At 40.9% G+C, this 18,216-nt stretch overlaps 1 protein-coding gene across 1 annotated transcript in view; it reads right to left on the reverse strand.

Annotated features, from left to right (window-relative positions):
• piezo1 (piezo-type mechanosensitive ion channel component 1) overlaps positions 1 to 18,216 on the reverse strand; it is a 127,613-nt gene that overhangs the window by 31,936 nt on the left and 77,461 nt on the right. The window contains exons 27-37 of the mRNA XM_054796223.1: positions 16,004 to 16,169; positions 13,367 to 13,456; positions 12,224 to 12,306; positions 11,409 to 11,459; positions 11,202 to 11,302; positions 10,269 to 10,401; positions 9,255 to 9,314; positions 3,525 to 3,697; positions 3,328 to 3,425; positions 2,026 to 2,199; positions 1,103 to 1,361 (exon numbers count right to left, since the gene is read on the reverse strand). Coding sequence (XP_054652198.1) covers positions 1,103 to 1,361; positions 2,026 to 2,199; positions 3,328 to 3,425; positions 3,525 to 3,697; positions 9,255 to 9,314; positions 10,269 to 10,401; positions 11,202 to 11,302; positions 11,409 to 11,459; positions 12,224 to 12,306; positions 13,367 to 13,456; positions 16,004 to 16,169 — 1,388 coding nt within the window. The remainder of the gene's footprint in view (positions 1 to 1,102; positions 1,362 to 2,025; positions 2,200 to 3,327; positions 3,426 to 3,524; positions 3,698 to 9,254; positions 9,315 to 10,268; positions 10,402 to 11,201; positions 11,303 to 11,408; positions 11,460 to 12,223; positions 12,307 to 13,366; positions 13,457 to 16,003; positions 16,170 to 18,216) is intronic.

The raw sequence follows: 18,216 nt of genomic DNA on the forward strand, positions 1-18,216 counted from the left end.
CCCCCCACAGTGAACATATAGCTGTAAAAAGATGTTTATATAACATGTATAATGCTTTGCAGCCTTGTCGCTATCATGGAATAGTGTTTAGAAGACATTATATAAACAAGACATGACATACTCTTTGACGTAGTGGTCATTCTTCCTTGTTTTGTGTACTGACGGAATAGAATCCTTTTTCAAAATGTGTTTATACTGTACTTTCAAGCCAAATGCTTCTTGTTAGGATGTTCCTTCAAAGAAGTCATCAGTGAAATGATCACTGCAAAGAAGGGAACTGGATGCGGTGTTCTCTTCACTTGGACAAACTTACAGTACCTATCACTCAGATACTGTGAACATCCAGCAGCAATACCACATTTTGGCATGACTACTATTTTTATGAAAAATATACTGAACCAAGTCGATGAGCTTCCTCAAGAAGCGTTTACTTTACTTTAGCTGAGAGGTGTCACCCGATGATGTCACTTCCGGAAATGACTCACTTTCACTTTTGCAAATTTTCTGTTTGCTATCAAAATCGAACAATGTAGAACGAATTACATACAATATATATGACATATTTAAGCAAAGTTGATGAATCATATCAGCGACCCTTTAAGTGACTCCTTTGGCTGTACTCATAATAAACAACAGGGAGTGCTAATGATTTGACAAGGGCCAGCAGATTACAAAAGCCAACAAAAGAATTGCATTCAGAGCCCGTGTGCTTTCTTCCTGACTGTGTGAATTATTTTCAATTGTTTTGCTTTCTATTGCTTGAGGTGGCAATTATCATACACAACTGGGAAGGAGCCATAGCATTACAGTAATATACGACCAATTGTGCCGGATCCAGGTAAACCTCCTCTAATTGTGCCAAAGGGAGGAAGAGTGTTCTGAACGTGAGTACAGAACGGGACACTCACACGAGCCAAATCGTACCTGACCTCAGGAGTCAAGATGGCCTAACAATTGAAAAAGGCCCAGTGGGAGTACCCCTTCTGACTTCCAGGGAGGACAAAGGACTGATTCAGATGGTACATGAGATCATGATGGATGAAAAGAGCAGCAAACAAGAAATGCTTGTAATATGTCTATCTTGTGTGTCAGGTGTGCATACCTCTGTGTAGACAATGGCAGTCATCCAAAATCTTTTGGTTGGTCTTGGAACAGTCAACATAGCCCATAGAAAGATCATAATGGGCAGGACCAGCGATATCACAGAGGCACTGACCACATTATTCAAGATGATGATGAAATAACAAACTAGCTCCGAGTAGGCTGCCAACAGACTGTGTGTGGCGAAGAGCAGCTTCAGCACACGGTTTTGATTGCTGTAGAACATTCTGCTTTGTTCCAGCTCTTCAATGAGGATGTACCTACACAGGGAAAACATGTTAACGAGGTCTGTTATACAGACATCCAGCTATAATACTGAAACGCTATGCATGACTGACGTACTGATTTGACCTCCAATTCTAGCTATCTTGGCCATCTTGCATAGGACATCATTCACAATATGAAGGGCTTTTCTGCTAGCATAAACACATTTCTTGTACACTAGTACCTTGGTTAACATCACTAATTGGTTCCAGAATGTCCGACTCAAACCAAATCCAATTAATCTCCTCCAGACATCGAAAAATGTTAACCGGGGCGGATGTTCACCGAGGTACCACTGTACTTGAAATAAGCAATTGAAATGAGTTTCCTCAATAGAGTGGCTGGTCTCACCCTTACAGATACTGTGAGAACCTCAGTCATTACAGAGGGAGCCAGTTGAAGTACACCAGACATCTGTCTGAATGCCTCTCTGGTGAGGTTTCAGGGCATGCCCACCAGCAGGAGGAGGCATATCTTAAGAGACTATCACACAAGGCCTAGGAATGCCTCGGTGGGATAAGCAGGAAAAAGATTTCCAAAAACACAAAATATGTATGATGATTGCTCTGACCTTCACAGGGTCAACAACCTAACAGCTGATTGTTCTATAGTCAACACAATGCAGATCATAGGTAGCCTTCCGTCATTCACTGTGACTACCTGTCTCCCAGCACCTCACTGGCTGTTCTGGAGTGTCTGTGTTGTTGGATGGATTGCTCAGGTGTCTGGTCACTGCTTCCGAGTAGGAGTTCGGGATTCAGGAGGTTTGCAGTGCTGCTGAGCCTTGGTCTGGGGGGAGACAATCCCTCTACAACCTGGCTATCCTCCAAGCAGCTGAGAAAGGGAGTACAGCAAACATGAATAAATAACACTTTTAGCATTGAAAAACATTTTGCCAAACTGCTGGGCTGCCTGGTCTGACATCATCTACCTCGCAGCTATTTTTTCCTCATAAAGCTAAGAAAAATTCAACTTTAATGAAAATCTGGACAAAATAAACATTATGACATTGCACAATCTTGTCGAAACAATGCCACAGCATATGTTTGCTGAAGGGATGTCCTGATCCCATCTTCAGGATCGGGATTGGGACTGTATTTGCGAAGATCGGATAATATCGACTTCCGCCAGGAGATTGGGCCGATCCGGTTGTCGTATCAAGTTCGGAACTCTGAGCCACACTCCAACATGGTAGGTGCAGTAATGCACCTCAAAGCTTGTTGCCACTCAAGTTGGATGTCAGATATTCAGCTCTATACAGCGATAGTCCCCCCCCCCCCCCACCTGTGCCTGGACTGCTGCGTCATGGTGTGGGGAGCTCTCAGGGGAAGAGCTGCTCTAACTGCTAGTTGATAATAGGAACCGCACAAACACTCCTTAACATGTTGAAATGGCGGCGAAAAACTTCGGGAAGTCCTCTGTTACGGAGCGTGAATGGAAGCTAGCGAGGTTCGCTTAGTTTGGCTAGTGCCGCTGTGTGTGTGTGTGTGCGCATGCGACTCAGGCTGGATGAGTACATTTTCACCGTGTTTTACTGCTTTAATGTAAGGACCGTTTTACAATGCCCACTGACGACATGCAGGTTCTGAGTGAAAAAAGACGAGAGGCACGTTTATTCTCGCACCCGGCGCATATCAAACGTCAATTGGCATTCTCAACACACATGGCCTTCAAAATAAGAGCCAGTCTTTGATTTTTGGGTCAAATCAAATCAAAGTTTATTTGTATAGCACCCTAAAACATCCCAATGGTGCCCAAGGTGCTTCACAAGAGTAAAAACAGGTTATCGCAAACTCCTTCAAATGAAGACAGGCTTCATTTGAATTCCTTTACCTAATAAATAGCGTCATGCTATCCCTGTGTTTATTCATATTGTATTTATTCGTATGCCATTCATTCATATGTGTTTAAATGAAATACACACAAATAACACATTGCAATAATAATAATAATGACACGAACCTGTAAGGTGTAGAGAAATCTGTATCAGTTTGACTCAAATGAGAACTCCCACTTCCTTGAGAAAACTGGTCGGCCAAAGAGTCTGCTGTCGTGTGAGGCTGCCAATGGAGTTTTTCAGGAATTAGATAAGAGAAAGTGTTCAGGGTAGCATAATGGTGTGTGTTTCATATGATGAATTTGAAATAAATTGTGTTTACTTGCTGTATCTTCTTTATAAAGAAGTAGCGTTCATTGCACAGAACTGCAGACGTTTCCCGATACTGCTTAGTCAGCAGGTTAAGCCACTGGGTCAGTCCATCCATCATGGCTTGTATGATGGCCCATAAAAAACTTAGAATATCTAAGATCCTCTGAACAATCTCTCCATGACCTGAAAAAAAAGAAAACAGAAGGAAAGCGAGTAAGTGGAAGAAGACTTAGAGTATTTTTTTTAGATATATCCACTTTGCATACCATACTCAAAAAACAATTCACATAATTAAACTGAAGGACAATGCAAAAGGAAAAACACCACATTTGCATGCATGCATTAAAGTGCTCATGTCACCAAAACACGTTAATCTTATTATTTTCACCGTGAAAAACAACACTGGAAGGCATATTTGCTGTGTTAGATGCGTGCTGGAATGTTGACATATTTATCCTTTTTTCACACTTCGTCACTAAAACCAGTCTTCTTCCAGACTGGAAAAGTAAAGTGACATTGCCTCAAGACGCCCTTCGCCGTTTCAGATTCTTTCGATTTTACAGTGGTGGCAAAAATGATTAGAACACTTGGCATATTTAAGAGGTTTCAGTTGTTTTTGTTGAATTGCCCATTAAAATAAAATATCCATAAAACGATATCTACCAAGTCATCATTATGCTCTATAAACCATAGAAGAGATTTTGATAATTTTCTTTAAAAAAAAAAGCTAGGCTTATTTCACTGTCAATGTCACACAATCATGTTCCTTCACAGAAGAAGCCAAATTACTCGTGTAATCGTTGTCAGGTCTGATCCTGGTTAAATTGATGGTGATGCAAGACCTTAGGACACAGCTGTGTGATTCTTTTGAATGGACAAGGCCTATCCTGCTCATTCAGTGCATCAGGGTTTAGTCACTGAGGCCACACCACCAAATGGTATAAAAATCAAAGCCTCTAGAATAGTGGTTCCCAAACTTTTTACAGTGGCGTACCCCTTCAGACATCTGGCCTCAAGCCATGTACCCCTACTCTTGCACACTTATAAAACACAGATTTTGATATGAATTAACTTGACATATTCAACACAATTAATTGTAACAAATTTTATATTAATTTGGGGTTAAAATTGTGTATTTTGCATGGTCACATTTTGATAAAGTTTCACATGATCATTACTAAATAGATAGGTAATCATCCTACACATCTTTTATTCCAGTTTGGCATTTTTCCATTTGAATGGCTTGAACTTTTGTCCACTGACGATGGCTGTGGTTTAAATTTGCATAATAACTGATTACCAATTTAGGGGGAAAGTTTAACAATCATGATAAAGCAGTATCTGAAGTACGCTGCTCCGGGGTTGGAACACAAACAGAAATACAATCTTCGAGATGAAACACTATTACTGCACAAAATAATAATGTTTTACACAATATATAATAAATAAGACACATTACGTCGCTATAATGTTGAGATTTGTGGGAACGCGAGCTGGTCTGTGGCTCAAAAAAGGTTGGGGACCGTTGCATTACATGATGCTAGGTGGTTGTACAAAATAAATAATTGGTCAATTTAGTAGACAACGAAAGGTACTACTTGACTATCATTGTCATTTGTCATTGAGAAGTCTTTGTCACGACTATTCAAATGATTGTAACGAGAGAAGACCGGAGAGACCACTGGTATGTACCAACTACTGTTGTTCCGAAGTGACTGTGTTTAGTCTTGAGTAGCAATTTGATGCTATTCCTCTTTGATGAATGGTTATCAACCTAACCTGACAAGCTCCTGTAAATAATCTTCTTGTCCTTTCCAAGTGCAGGCTGGCTTAAGTCCAACAGAACTTGACACTGGTAGCTACAGTATACAGTATGTACAGTCATGTGAAAAAATTAGGACACCCCATTAAATATTCAGTTATTTATGAAGAAATGTTCACATATCAATGTCTGATCTTGTTTTTCTTTATCTCTGGAAAAGAAAGTGATTTAACTGCAGGTAAACAACAAAAATTAACATTGTTTTACTCATTAAACGAAATATATCAAAAAAATGCATATTCTAACTGAGGAAAAGGTTAGGACACCCCACCACCTAATAGCTAGTGTTACCCCCTTTGGCTGAAATAACTTCAGTGAGACGCTTTTTGTAGCCATCTACCAGTCTTTGACATCGGTCTGAAGAAAGTTTGCCCCACTCCTCAACGCAAAATACTTTCAGCTGTGAGATGTTTGAGGGGTTTCTTGCATGTACAGCCCGTTTCAAGTCACCCCACAGCATCTCAATGGGATTAAGATCTGGGCTTTGACTCGGCCATTCCAGGACTCTCCATTTCTTCCTTTTCAGCCAGTCCTTGGTGGATTTACTGGTATGTTTTGGGTCACTGTCATGTTGCAGGGTCCAGTTTCGCTTTAGCTTTCATTTTTTCACAGATGATCTCACATGTTCCTCAAGCACCCTCTGATACACGATAGAATTCATGGTGGATTCTATGATGGTGAGCTGGCCAGGTCCTGCGGCAGCAAAGCATCCCCAAACCATGACACTTCCACCTCCATGCTTCACAGTTGGTATGAGGTTCTTTTCCTGGAATGCTGTATTGGGTTTACGCCAAACATGTCCTCTGTTCTGGTGTCCAAATAATTCAATTTTAGATTGATCTGTCCAAAGAACATTATTCCAGAAGTCCTGGTCTTTGTCTACATTCACTCTGGCAAACTTCAGTGTGGCCTTCATGTTCTTCTTGGAGAGCAAAGGTTTCCTCCTTGCACACCTCCCATGAAGGTTAAACTTGTGAAGTCTCTTTCTGATTGTAGAGGCATGCACTTTCACATCAACAGTAGCAAGAGCCTGCTGTAGGTCCCGTGATGACATTTTAGGGTTTTCGGAGACTTCTTTTAGCATCTTGTGGTCTGCTCTCGGGGTGAACTTGCTTGGACGGCCGGACCTGGGCATGTTGGCAGTTGTTTTGAATGTCCTCCACTTGTAGACTATTTTCTGGACAGTGGAATGGCTGATTTTATATTCTTTTGAGATCTTTTTAAATACCTTACCAGACTCATAAGCGTCTACAATCTTCTTTCTGAAGGCCTCAGACAGCTCCTTTGATCTCACCGTGGTGTTTTCTCTCACTTCAACAGTCATGGGCACACCAAACTAAATGTGAGGTTTAAATAAGGCAAGCCTCCTTCAAAACACTGGGTAACGATGTTTTAATCATGTGCACCTGATCTGATACACTTGTGTGTGATTTTAGCCATTTTAAGTGGGATTGAATGTGGGGGTGTCCTAATTTATTCCTCAACACAAATTGCATTTATTTAAAATTACATTTTACAGAAAGTTATAAAAAATATTTTTTTTAGTTTTATTTGTTTAGTTCTATTACTTGAATCTCTCAAGATTGTTAAAATTGATATTAAATATCCATATGACCAAATATATTAGAAAACACACAGGCTTCCTTAGGGTGTCCTAATTTTTTCACATGACTGTAGCTACCAAGCAGAGCGGTTAAAGTGCTAACTTTACAGATCGGTACATCTTACTTGTGCAGGAATGTTTTGGAGCAATTACATCTTCTTTGACTTTTTGTGCTACACAAAGAAATAGAAATAAAAAATGCTCCTGCAGTGTTTCAACAAGAATCTATTTTGTGACCACTTGACTGCAACTGGACTTCCAGTCACGCCGAGGCGTTCAACCCAACAATTTAAAGGGATAATTCGGATTTTTTGACATTAAGTTGTAATGCATCCGCATCAGCATTGTAGTCCAATAACAGCGACTTACTCCCCACTTTGAAGAACGTAGTTCCACTTAGTTGCTGGGGACCATTAAGTAAAGAGTTTGGCTTCTAAAAACAATATGCGTTCAAAAGATGAAAACATTTGCATCACAAAAATGCATTCTCAAAAAACTCAAACCTCACAAAACACTCGGCGTTATATCTCCCTCCTGCCGTATCCCTGCACACTGTCGCCTGTGCGTTCATGTGAATGTGACGAAGACACTCCCATCTTCTTCCGCTGTGGAACACATACGTAAACAAGATGGCCGTGGCGCTCCGTCGCGGAAGTAGATGCGAGCGTCTTTGTCACATACACATGAACGCACAGGCCTGGATGCTGCTGTTCTCTGTACGCAGTCTTTGAAAAGTCTTTTTTGTCTCCACCTGTCTTTTCTTATAATGTTCATTGTAAATAGTGAACACTGGAAGATGATCACTGATGTCACTAATTAGCAGGCCACTGATGGTGTTGTTATCAAAGTCATTGGTGAATATATTATGGATGAGGGTGGCACAGTGCTCTGTTATTCTACTTGGTCTAATGATTTTAGGATATAAACTCAAGCTATACATTGTATCTGTGAAGTCGTCTATTTCCTTGCACTTGTGTGGGTTCAAAAGGTCAATATTGAAGTCTCCACATATGAAAATATTTTTTTGACCTACTGTATGTCTGTAAACGTTGTCTTAATCCAATCCTCAAAGATTCCAATCTTTGACTTTGGAGTTCTATACACACAACTTGTTAACACATTTTTGCTTTTTTCTTTACAGATTTCAATTGTTATGCATTCTAAAATGTTATCAATGACAAATGACATATTCTTTACCATTTTGTAGTTCAGATGTTTGTCCACGTATACGGCCACACCTCCTCCATTTGCATTGTTCCTGTTTGCACACGTCATTTCATATCCTTCCAGCTCGAAGTCCATTCCTTTGTTTGTGATCCAAGTTTCTGAGATAGCTATTACTTTGAAAGGATCTTTGAATTGATTCAAAGTGGGAGACAAATATATAACACCAAGCGTTTTGTCATGTCTGATTTTTTTGAGAAGGCATTTTTGTGATGCAAATGTATTCATCTTTTGAATGCATATTGTTTTCAGAAGCCAAACTCTTTACTTAATTGTCCCCGGTGACTAAGTGGAACTACATTCTTCAGCACCGAAATCCGACCAGAACTGAACGAAGGGAAGGGAAACAGCCCCGAAAATAGGAAGTAACTGCTCTGTTATCCTATCCTTAGGTCACGCCCACGCAGGGGCTAAAACTCTCCCTAACGTGGATCAGTGGTGTGTGGCTATGTGTCTGCATCTAACTGGCTCCAGCTTGTGCCAATCAAGGATATGTGTGAGTGCTTTCTACGCGTGCAAGCTGAGGCAGGCAGATAACGTTGCCAGGCAACCAAATCCAAGCAACAGTGCTTCCATAGTTTAATTCTACAGTACTTTTATTGTTTAATTGTAGCCAACCCTAACATATCCATGTATGTATTTTATACGCATGTGTCTGTGTAACCAAGCGCACACTGGGCTTTTTCTCCTTTTTCTATTGATCAAGGTGAAAAAAGAAGTGGCAGTTATCATTACGAACTGGTGAAGAGGCTTGCACGTGAGTGAGTATTTGCGCCAGGCTCTGGCCCACCTCTTTTAGTCGTGCAGCAAACATGATGTATCAGTATGTATCAGACCACTCACACTAGCCAAACGTACCTGCTGTTGGTGTCAAGTGTGCCCAAGCACACTTGATAGCGAGTCACACTGTAGCAGCTCTTGTACTACATCACAAAAGATGTTGCAGACATACAAAATATCGCATCTGGTGAGAGCAAGCCCACTGCCAGCTGCTACAGGTGCCAGGCATACCGAATGAGGTGTCAGGTGAGCATAATCTACTACTACAGTATTTTATTAGTGTGGAGGAGGACAATTAAATATGAACCTACCAGACTCCTCTGGTTCCTCTAGCTCCTGAAAGTGAAGATCTTCAAACACGTAGTTGTCGTCTGAGTCAAAAACACACAAACACACAATCTTGTAGTCATTACTCTTGTACACAACATTGGGACACTCTTCAATTCGGTCTTTGTTATTTGAACAGTCCCAAGATTTTATGGAAGGTTTACTTCAGACAGTCTGTACATTTTGTACATTGCCTTTGTCAGCAGGGGGACCTTGCGGGAAAGTCATTTTGGGAATGACATATAGCGGCCATCACCAAAATGACGGGCCTCGGCCCGTATACGGACCCAGTGATGGCCCTTTATGGATCCGTGACCAATTCATGTGAATGGGAAATCTAATAACTAGGGCTGTCAAATGATTACAAATGTTAACCAAATCAATCACAGTTTTCAAATTAATTCATCATGATTAATCACCATTTGCAACTATGTGTAAAATATGCCCCTTTTTTTACTGTATTTTAAGAACAAAAAGATAAATGAAAGGACACAAGTTTATATATTTGTATGTATCAACAGCTCCAAATGAACAGAACATCGAAATCCTGCTGAACGATAGCACACATGTAACTATTAGTTGGCGCCCGTTAACGCACTATTTGTGACAGCCCTAACAACAACATATAATCATGCTCGCTGACAGATCGCAGCTGCATTTCGTGGCCATAATGACTTGAGTTCAGTTCTCTCTGTAGGGTGGCTGGGCTTTCCTTGAGAGACACGTGAGACGCACTGTCAGCCGGGATAAACTCGTAGTAGAATCACTGCTCCTCCACATTGAGAGGAGGCAGATGAGGTGACTCGGGCATCTGGTGAGGATACATTTGCACTTCTGACTGGTAGGAGGCCTTGGGGAGGACCCAGGACACGTTGGAGGTAAGCTGGGGAGAGGGAAGTCTGGGCTTCCCTGCTTAGGCTCCTGCCCACACGACCCGATCTTGGATAAGCGGTAGAAGATGGATGGATGGATGGATGGATGGATGGATGGATATCTACCTTTTACAGAGCAAGCCTCCTCTTGTGTGGCAATCTCATCCTCCATCATTTCAAGTCTTCTCTGTTGTCTTTGGTTTCTCTGACGTTCTCTCAGAGCTCTTTTCAAATTGGTCGCCCACGCTTGATAAGCCAACTGGAAGAGGTACACATGTGCGTCAATGAAAACAACATCATGTGGCAACATACAGTTCAGTCTCAATGTATTTTTGGAATTGTGTCCATCATCCACAATCCTTATGTGAGACATGAACGTGTCTTTATCTTTTCTGTGCATTCTAAAGATACAAAAACAGAGGCAGGTAATTAATGGACGTAATGGGACACACCTATTCCGCCTAGAAAGGCTGCTATTAAAACACCTCCAAAAAGCTCCAACAAGGTTTTATGGTTTTCTATCCGTGCTGTGAGCATGTAGTAACAGATACATTCATGATAACATGGAATACTTACAGTATTTTGCTCATTTTAAGCATTAGCGGAACTTCATTCTTGGGTGCATTGATTTCACATAGCAACATAGAAAGGAACGCTACACCTAGCATGAACTTTACCAAACTCAAAAACAAAAACACAGCTTCAATATGTAGCGTTGCCTTTCGCTAGTGGACTGAGGCATTGTGAGCGAGTGTGTGGTGAAGCTAGTAGCTAGCCGGTGTAGTGTGGTGAGGTGTCACTAGGCCAGCAGCGTAGTTCTTTGGCGTAACAATATTAATAACAATAATAATAACAATGTGGCTGTAGCTTGGTTAATATGCAGGTCACATTATGTAAATGCAGCCTTGTTGGCGCTTTTTGGAGGTTTTATCAGAAGGCTTTACAGGTGGAATAGGTGTCTCATTTGGATGATGGGCAATATTTGAAAAAAAGCTCAGTTTTCCTTTAAAGTTTACAATAGTACATCCTTGTGTAATCCTGAGAACAAGTTCGTCTGACCTGATAGGCGGTCTGTTTCTGAGGCTTCTGCTCCTCAGACAGTAGTTCATGTTCACCTTCGCTATCTGATTCAAACAGGTAGTACTCTCCTGAGTGCAGGACTGTGGGTTAAGAGCAGATAATATAATATTGTTTACCATCCTAATGTACAAATAAAATCAGGACTGCATTTGTTGTTTCTTACAGCATTCAGTATGTTTGTTATACCTGTTGCATGGTCCACCCGTGACTGAGAACTCTTTTTCTCTGTCTTAGTTTCTAGGAGGACACACACACACACACACACACACACACACGCACACACAGTTACTGTCAGACGTTTACATATACACTCACCGTAGCAGTTTGGGGCCTTAATGATTCATTTGATCTCTTCTTTTTTGAAGGGAGATTGATCATACGACACATCTAGGGGTGCACCGATTACATTTTTTTGGCCAATCACCCATCACTAAAAAGCCTTACCTGCTGATAGTGATTTTTTATTTAGTTATTTTTAATAACTGACAGCATACACATTCAATGTTCCAATCTTATTTTGTTTTTCAAACAGAATATTTCACTTGAGGTCAAAATGTAAATCTACTGCACATGACCAAGCACTATGCAAATTTAGAATACAATAGATGGAAACTGCAGGGAAAATGTCCTCCCACAACTCTCTCGCAGCTGATAATTAGAAGCTATAAGCGTCACCAGCCATGAACCGTCATATGCATAGAGAAAATCTCTCATCTCCGAAGGTTTCTGCAGCATTTCCAATAAGACAAACCACAAAACACAGTGCAGCAGGACTCTGCTGTTGCAGAACAAAACCGTCCTGAAAATTGTACGGCTTTATATTGCTTTCAACACCGCATGACTAAGTTGCAGGAACAGGTTGAAAAAATTGGTTGTAAATGAGGATGGAGTTTGTCTGCCTGAGGCATGCAAATGGCAGGACACCAAGCTTGAGGTAGAAACACAAACTACGTTCACCAACAGGGTTTTGTCCATACTGTATGTATGCTCTTGATTCCTACCCGAACTTTCACTCTGGGTGTCTTCTTCTAGAATTTTGTGTCCATCTCTGTACCTCTGCTGTTTGGAGCGAATTCTGTGCATTCTGGCAGATAATAGAAGAAGACAAAAGGAAATTAGTATGTAGAAATGATTAGTATATGTATGTCAGTTGTTTATCTATAGATTTCATGTTATACCTACTATTTTCACTAGAAATGAATCATAGCCTGGTTTGGTTGAATTCAGCTTGCGAATGGAAATATGTGATTGCTCCTGGCTTCCAAATCAGGACAATAGTTTAAGTAATTCTTATCATATGACTATTAATTATAGATGCACGGTATCTTTTTTTTTTCTCAAACTGATACAGACGCGGACACCTTTCTGCTTCTCAAGACCAATATGATGCAGACAACCGATAACCTATTTTCAAAATTAGATTTAACTGTAGTTTTTGGTCAAATTAGGATTTGACCAACTGTACATGTTGTTTTGTCCTAATCAAACATCATGACATGTCTTCTTCATGGCATTACTACCACATCACTACTATCGGGAGAACCAGAGTATACAGCGGAGGGAGCCACCTGCTGTAGAGCAGCAAAGTGGACTGTATTTGGACACACGTTTAGAGCAGCCGGCGTGGTCTAGTGGTCTAGGGCCTAGGGCCCGTGTGTGTGTGGGTTTTCTCCGGGCACTCCGGCTTCCTCCCACATTCCCAAAAACATGCAGGTGAGGTTAATCGGCGACTCTAAATTGTCCATAGGTATGAATGTGAGTGTGAATGGTTGTTTGTCTATATGTGCCCTGCCATTGGCTGGCGACCAGTCCAGGGTGTACCCCGCCTGTCGCCCAAAGTCAGCTGGGATAGGCTCCAGAATGCCCCCCCGACCCTAATGAGGATGAAGCGGTATAGAAAATGGATGGATGGACATAACTCATATCGGCTGATAATTATCGTGCATCCCTACTACTAATGATATAATTAACTTAAGAAGCTTTGTTTTGTAACATATTTGCATTTTTCTCCTAAAAATATTACAGTTCCAGCAAATTATTCTTAACACATAAAACCCAACACACCCATTAGAGGTTTATTTCTCAATCAATAATTGCCTCTGTACACTAAATACCAAAATATTTTGCCTAACACCGATACTTACGATCTCTTGAGCTGGGATAAGGATTTCATCTCAGCCTGTTGGTGTAATTTAATGTTTTTCATTATAGTGGCTTTGAAGAGCTCACACCCCCTGCAAAAGATTACACAAGCAAAAAAAAAAAAAGGTAAAAAGGTGTAAGTTTCATTTAAAACAACAAATACCTGTACACATTTTGCTAAATGACATAACATTCATACACACTAATAAAACAATATTGGTCTTTCAGCTTTTTGTGTGGAAAAAATAAGGTAGTGATTCGATCAAATTTTCAGTTTTCTCAAACAATACTGTACAAAAACTTTTGACACCATGCAATGTCAAAAGTAGGCTGTCGATATCTGGCCATTACAACAACCAGGATGGACAGAAGTTGACAACTTCATATGCAGACAACACATGAACAGGAGTGGGTCACTTTGAAAGAAACAAAGGACACACATCCCCTGAACAAATCTTAAATTGGGGGAAATTACAAGTGTTCCCATTAGGCACCGGGGGATGTAACCAGGTTGTAAGTAAAGCAACAGAATCCAAAAAAGAGAAACAAGAGCAAGAGAGAAAAAAGTTCATAAGTGATTGAAAACTGCTTTTAAACTCAAACAGGCTGTTTATCAGCTGATTAAAGGTTTTTTTGATTTTTTTTTTAAACAAATCCAAATGTGGCATTCAGGTCACTTTCTGACTTCCTGATGGCAAATGCAAAGAAGACTTTCTGTCTTTGGACGTTGCAAGATTGGTCAACAAAACGAAAACGAGCAAGGCCTCTTGTGACGCGTCATCGCTGCTGAGGTTGGACTCAGTAAGGCAGCACATTTTCATATCTTGACAGACACAAGCTGATCCTCGACCAACATTATGGCCTTTATTGATGCTGACTGCAGTCCAAAAACCAAAAGATGGCCTCTGCAAAATACAGTAAGGGCTGAAAGCTGGAACTTGAAGTTGAGCAGTAGCACCTGGCTATGTGGAGAGGATTGGACTGCGTTTTCATGGACAAGCCCGTTAGGTCTTCCAGCTTTTGGGTCGACCACTTGAGTTTTTTTAAACAGAAAGTCTTTTTGACTTTGCCATCGGGACATGACATTGTGAATCTCTGACAGACGACTCACATGGAAGCCAAATTATAGCACACATTTGGTCTTCTGGTCTTCAATATTTCATCAGCTACAGGCACTCTGGTTTTTTGTCTCTTGCTCATGTTTCTTCTTTTGCCATTTTGATGGTCTACTTACCATCTGATCACAGTACACTCAGTATGTTTCCATGCACTAAATTATTAGATTGTTGAAATAATTTGGTTTCTCAGTGTGATGTCCCAGATTACATGCATTATCTCTGATTGCAACTATTGGCCATACGCTGTGTGCTCCTTTCAGCATGAGCAAATGTTTGGCTTTTCCCGGTGACCTTTTACATCACATATAAACAAGACATCTTGGCTCAGTGTTGCCAGGTCCACAATCAACATAATGGGCACCCTTGATTTAGATGGTAGCTAAGGTTACAAACACCGAACATGGACACATATTAGCATGAACAGGTACTAGCAATGTGCCTACAAGCAAACATTCATCAATTTCTACTCAACCATGCAATGCACCAAAAGCAAATACTTGTCATTTTGGCTACGTTCACACAGCAGAGTATGAAGCCCAATTCAGATGTTTTGTTAAAATCTGATTTTGTTTGTGGTTGTCCACATTACCAAACAAATGTGACTTGTTAATGTGAACGCAACGCAGCCTGGAAGTGACGCGCAAGCGCAAAAGCACAACGTCACACGCATTTCCGTGCGTTCACGGAAGTAAAGATTGCTGTGGTGTGTGCTCCCCTTAACGTGTTTGTGGCAATTTCATGGATTTTGTGCAACGGGAGTGAATGTTTTCTTAATCAAATGATTCCGCGTAAGACATTAAGAAAAAAAGAGGACAAGAATTCTGCCGAGTTCATGGAGAACTTGCTGCGAGGTCTGTTCCGAGGAGCATGTGTGTGGCACTGATACTTTTTAAAAATAATTTTCGGATGACAACAATAACTTTTGCCTACATCGGTGAGTACATTCACCCAATTCTTGCTCGATAAACCACCCCTTTCAATGACGTATAGGTCGGATATATGCGCCCCGACTGTTCAGACTGCAGTAGATGGGATACATATCACATTTATATCTACATACGAACGAGGCCTAGGTCACATTTGAAAAAAATCTGAATTGTACTGTTCACACTGACAAAAAAAATCAGATACAGGTCAAATATGAGCAAAAAAAATCGAAATTGACCTGCAGTATGAACGAAGCCTTTGTCAGGGCCTGATGATTTTGTTCAACAATGTATTTACATTTGTCAGAAGCCTCGCACACGTGGGTTTTCATTCTGAAATTGGCGTTTTGCAAGCCTTCCACTTTCAGACCCCTTTTGAAATGTTTGCGTATTCGGTCTACAAATACTTTTCATATAAACAGCCACAACAACTATTTTAAAAATCTGTTTTCAATTAAGAAGTGTGCCATGATAAGATTGTGTCTTCAATATTCAAGAGTCTTTTTTGTCAATTCACTGTGTAAAGACACACACAGCATCAGAATTGCTGAAGGTGTGAGGATCGTGGGGTGAGGGGGTAGTCCAGTGGGCTTACCTTGATGCCTGTTTAGCAAATGCCTGCAATTCCTCAACGACGTGAATGAAATAGAAACTGAGGAAGACCCTTCTCTGCAGCAACAGGAAGAGAAAACAAATACTGTCCCAGATGATCCCAGCTTCCTCTACTGGGAGGCTGCAGCTCTTATCACTAACTGTGTTTGCTGTCAAGAAATAAAACAACACAAAATGAAATAACATAGAAACCATCAGATCCACTTTCAGTGAAGACCTGACTGTTCCCAAAGACACGATGTGGCAGCGAGATCAATTACAGCCACCTTCCTGTTTTCCCAGGAGTTATTTTCTTGAATTAAATTGTGTTTCTCACCTTCTCTATCAAAATGATGACACTTGCAACTTTCTTTGGCTCCATTTTGTCTTATTGTGGTGAGAAACACAACTGAATTCAAGAAATAACTCATGGCAAAACAGAAAGGTGGTGTTCGCGTTGATCTCACAAGAGGCTGCCAGTAGAAACAGGCAGCTGAATGAATAGCCGCACCACTGTATAAGCCGCAGGGTTCAAAGTTTCAGGAAAAAAGTAGCGGTTTATACACAGGAAATTACGGTAATAATGTACAGGTCAAACTCATGGCTGGTCATCCAACGGCATGAACGCCATCGTTTTTCTAATAGTTCCACTGCTCAGACGCGCCAACAGCAGGCGCCGGGCTAGTTGCACGTGTGAGGATTGTACCTGCTGCAAAGTTGTGAATAAAGTTCAAGTGAAGAAGGATACAGCTCTAACCGTCCACCCTTTATGGTCAAGTAAGTAACTGACATGAGTGAAACAGCCGCTGCCTAGCTTTAGCCTTAGCTGGAAGAGGACAATGGCTGACTTTCAAACCTTTGCGAAGAAGATTGATCGATAAGATCCGTTTTATATGTAAGGATTCACTGGTGCATGAACATGGTTGTAGTTTAATTTATTACAAACATGCATACATAGTTACATTGGAATACTTCAAGTTATAGTTAACAATTCCACATGTCTGAAAAGGAGTAGGAAGAAGCAGACCTTATTTCATCCTACCCCCTCTTTGTTTCACATCAATTGCTAATATAGTTGTTCACTTCCTGTATTCAACATTCACTATTTATATGTACATTATTCTTCTCTATTGTTTATAAAACATTTTCCCTTGATATCCAAATCTATGCCATTCTCCAATCCAATCTCTAATCGTTTGTGGTGTTCATAGCTGAAGGTTTCCACTTCCAGGTCTTCCTGTCGTCTTTCATGTTGCATTGTGAGTGTCACTGAATGCAGACACACGGGTTCCTAATTCCAGTACTTCTTGTTGAGGGCCTTGCAACGTGGTCGTGATGTCAAATGTTATTGAATGTAAGCCTTTCAACTGCATGGTTGTTTGTTTGTGGGTTGTATCCTCCATGTTCCTTGTTGTCACGGTGATGTGATCTTTAATATGTATCCAGATCCTTGATATCTTTGATGACAAGCACTTAGCCTCTTCTGGTCCTCCATTTAGCTTGATGTGGATTTTGCAGTTGGCGCTCTAAGTACCTTGAATCGTTCCCTGCTTCCTCAAGTCCCACGCTTTTCTGTGGATGCCAGCGTTGATGATAGATGCTCATTCATGTAGACATTTGTACCTTTTAGCTTCTTTCTCTGTTTCAGCAGTGCAGTTTTCATTTCCCTGTTGGTGAACTTTACGATGTGGTGTTGTTTCTGCCACATAGTGGGATCAAAGTGGTATCTTTGATTGCAGAAAATTGGCAATTGACAAACAGTATATTTGCTTGCAGACACCCAAGTTCTTGCTCTCTTTGTGCTGCAGCTTGCCGCTGTATCTCTTCCATCTCCTTCCTCAAGGCGTGTAATAATATCACATTTTTGCTGTCGAAAATATTGCGAGGCGTCATCCTCCCCATCTTCATTCCGCATTGTTGCTAGGCAAACGCTTTCAACTCGCAGGTTAGGACGACATTATTATTATTATTTTTTTACCCGGACATGCCATGGCTGAGATGGAGTGGAAAAAAAGGTTGTCTTCTCATTCCGTGTGGAAGTGGTAAGTTTTTGGCTTGTTAGTCCTTCTTCCCCACTCCAATTTGAAACACTTTCCTAAGTTCAGAATAAGTAAATTGGAGAAGCTAAATTGTTAGCTCGCTAACTTGCTATGCTCACAGCGGTCGTCTGTTATGTCCCTGCAGTGATCCCGTAGCCTGATGTGATGTGAACAAAGA

The sequence above is a fragment of the Dunckerocampus dactyliophorus genome, chromosome 13 (assembly GCF_027744805.1).
Source record: "Dunckerocampus dactyliophorus isolate RoL2022-P2 chromosome 13, RoL_Ddac_1.1, whole genome shotgun sequence".
NCBI lineage: Eukaryota > Metazoa > Chordata > Actinopteri > Syngnathiformes > Syngnathidae > Dunckerocampus > Dunckerocampus dactyliophorus.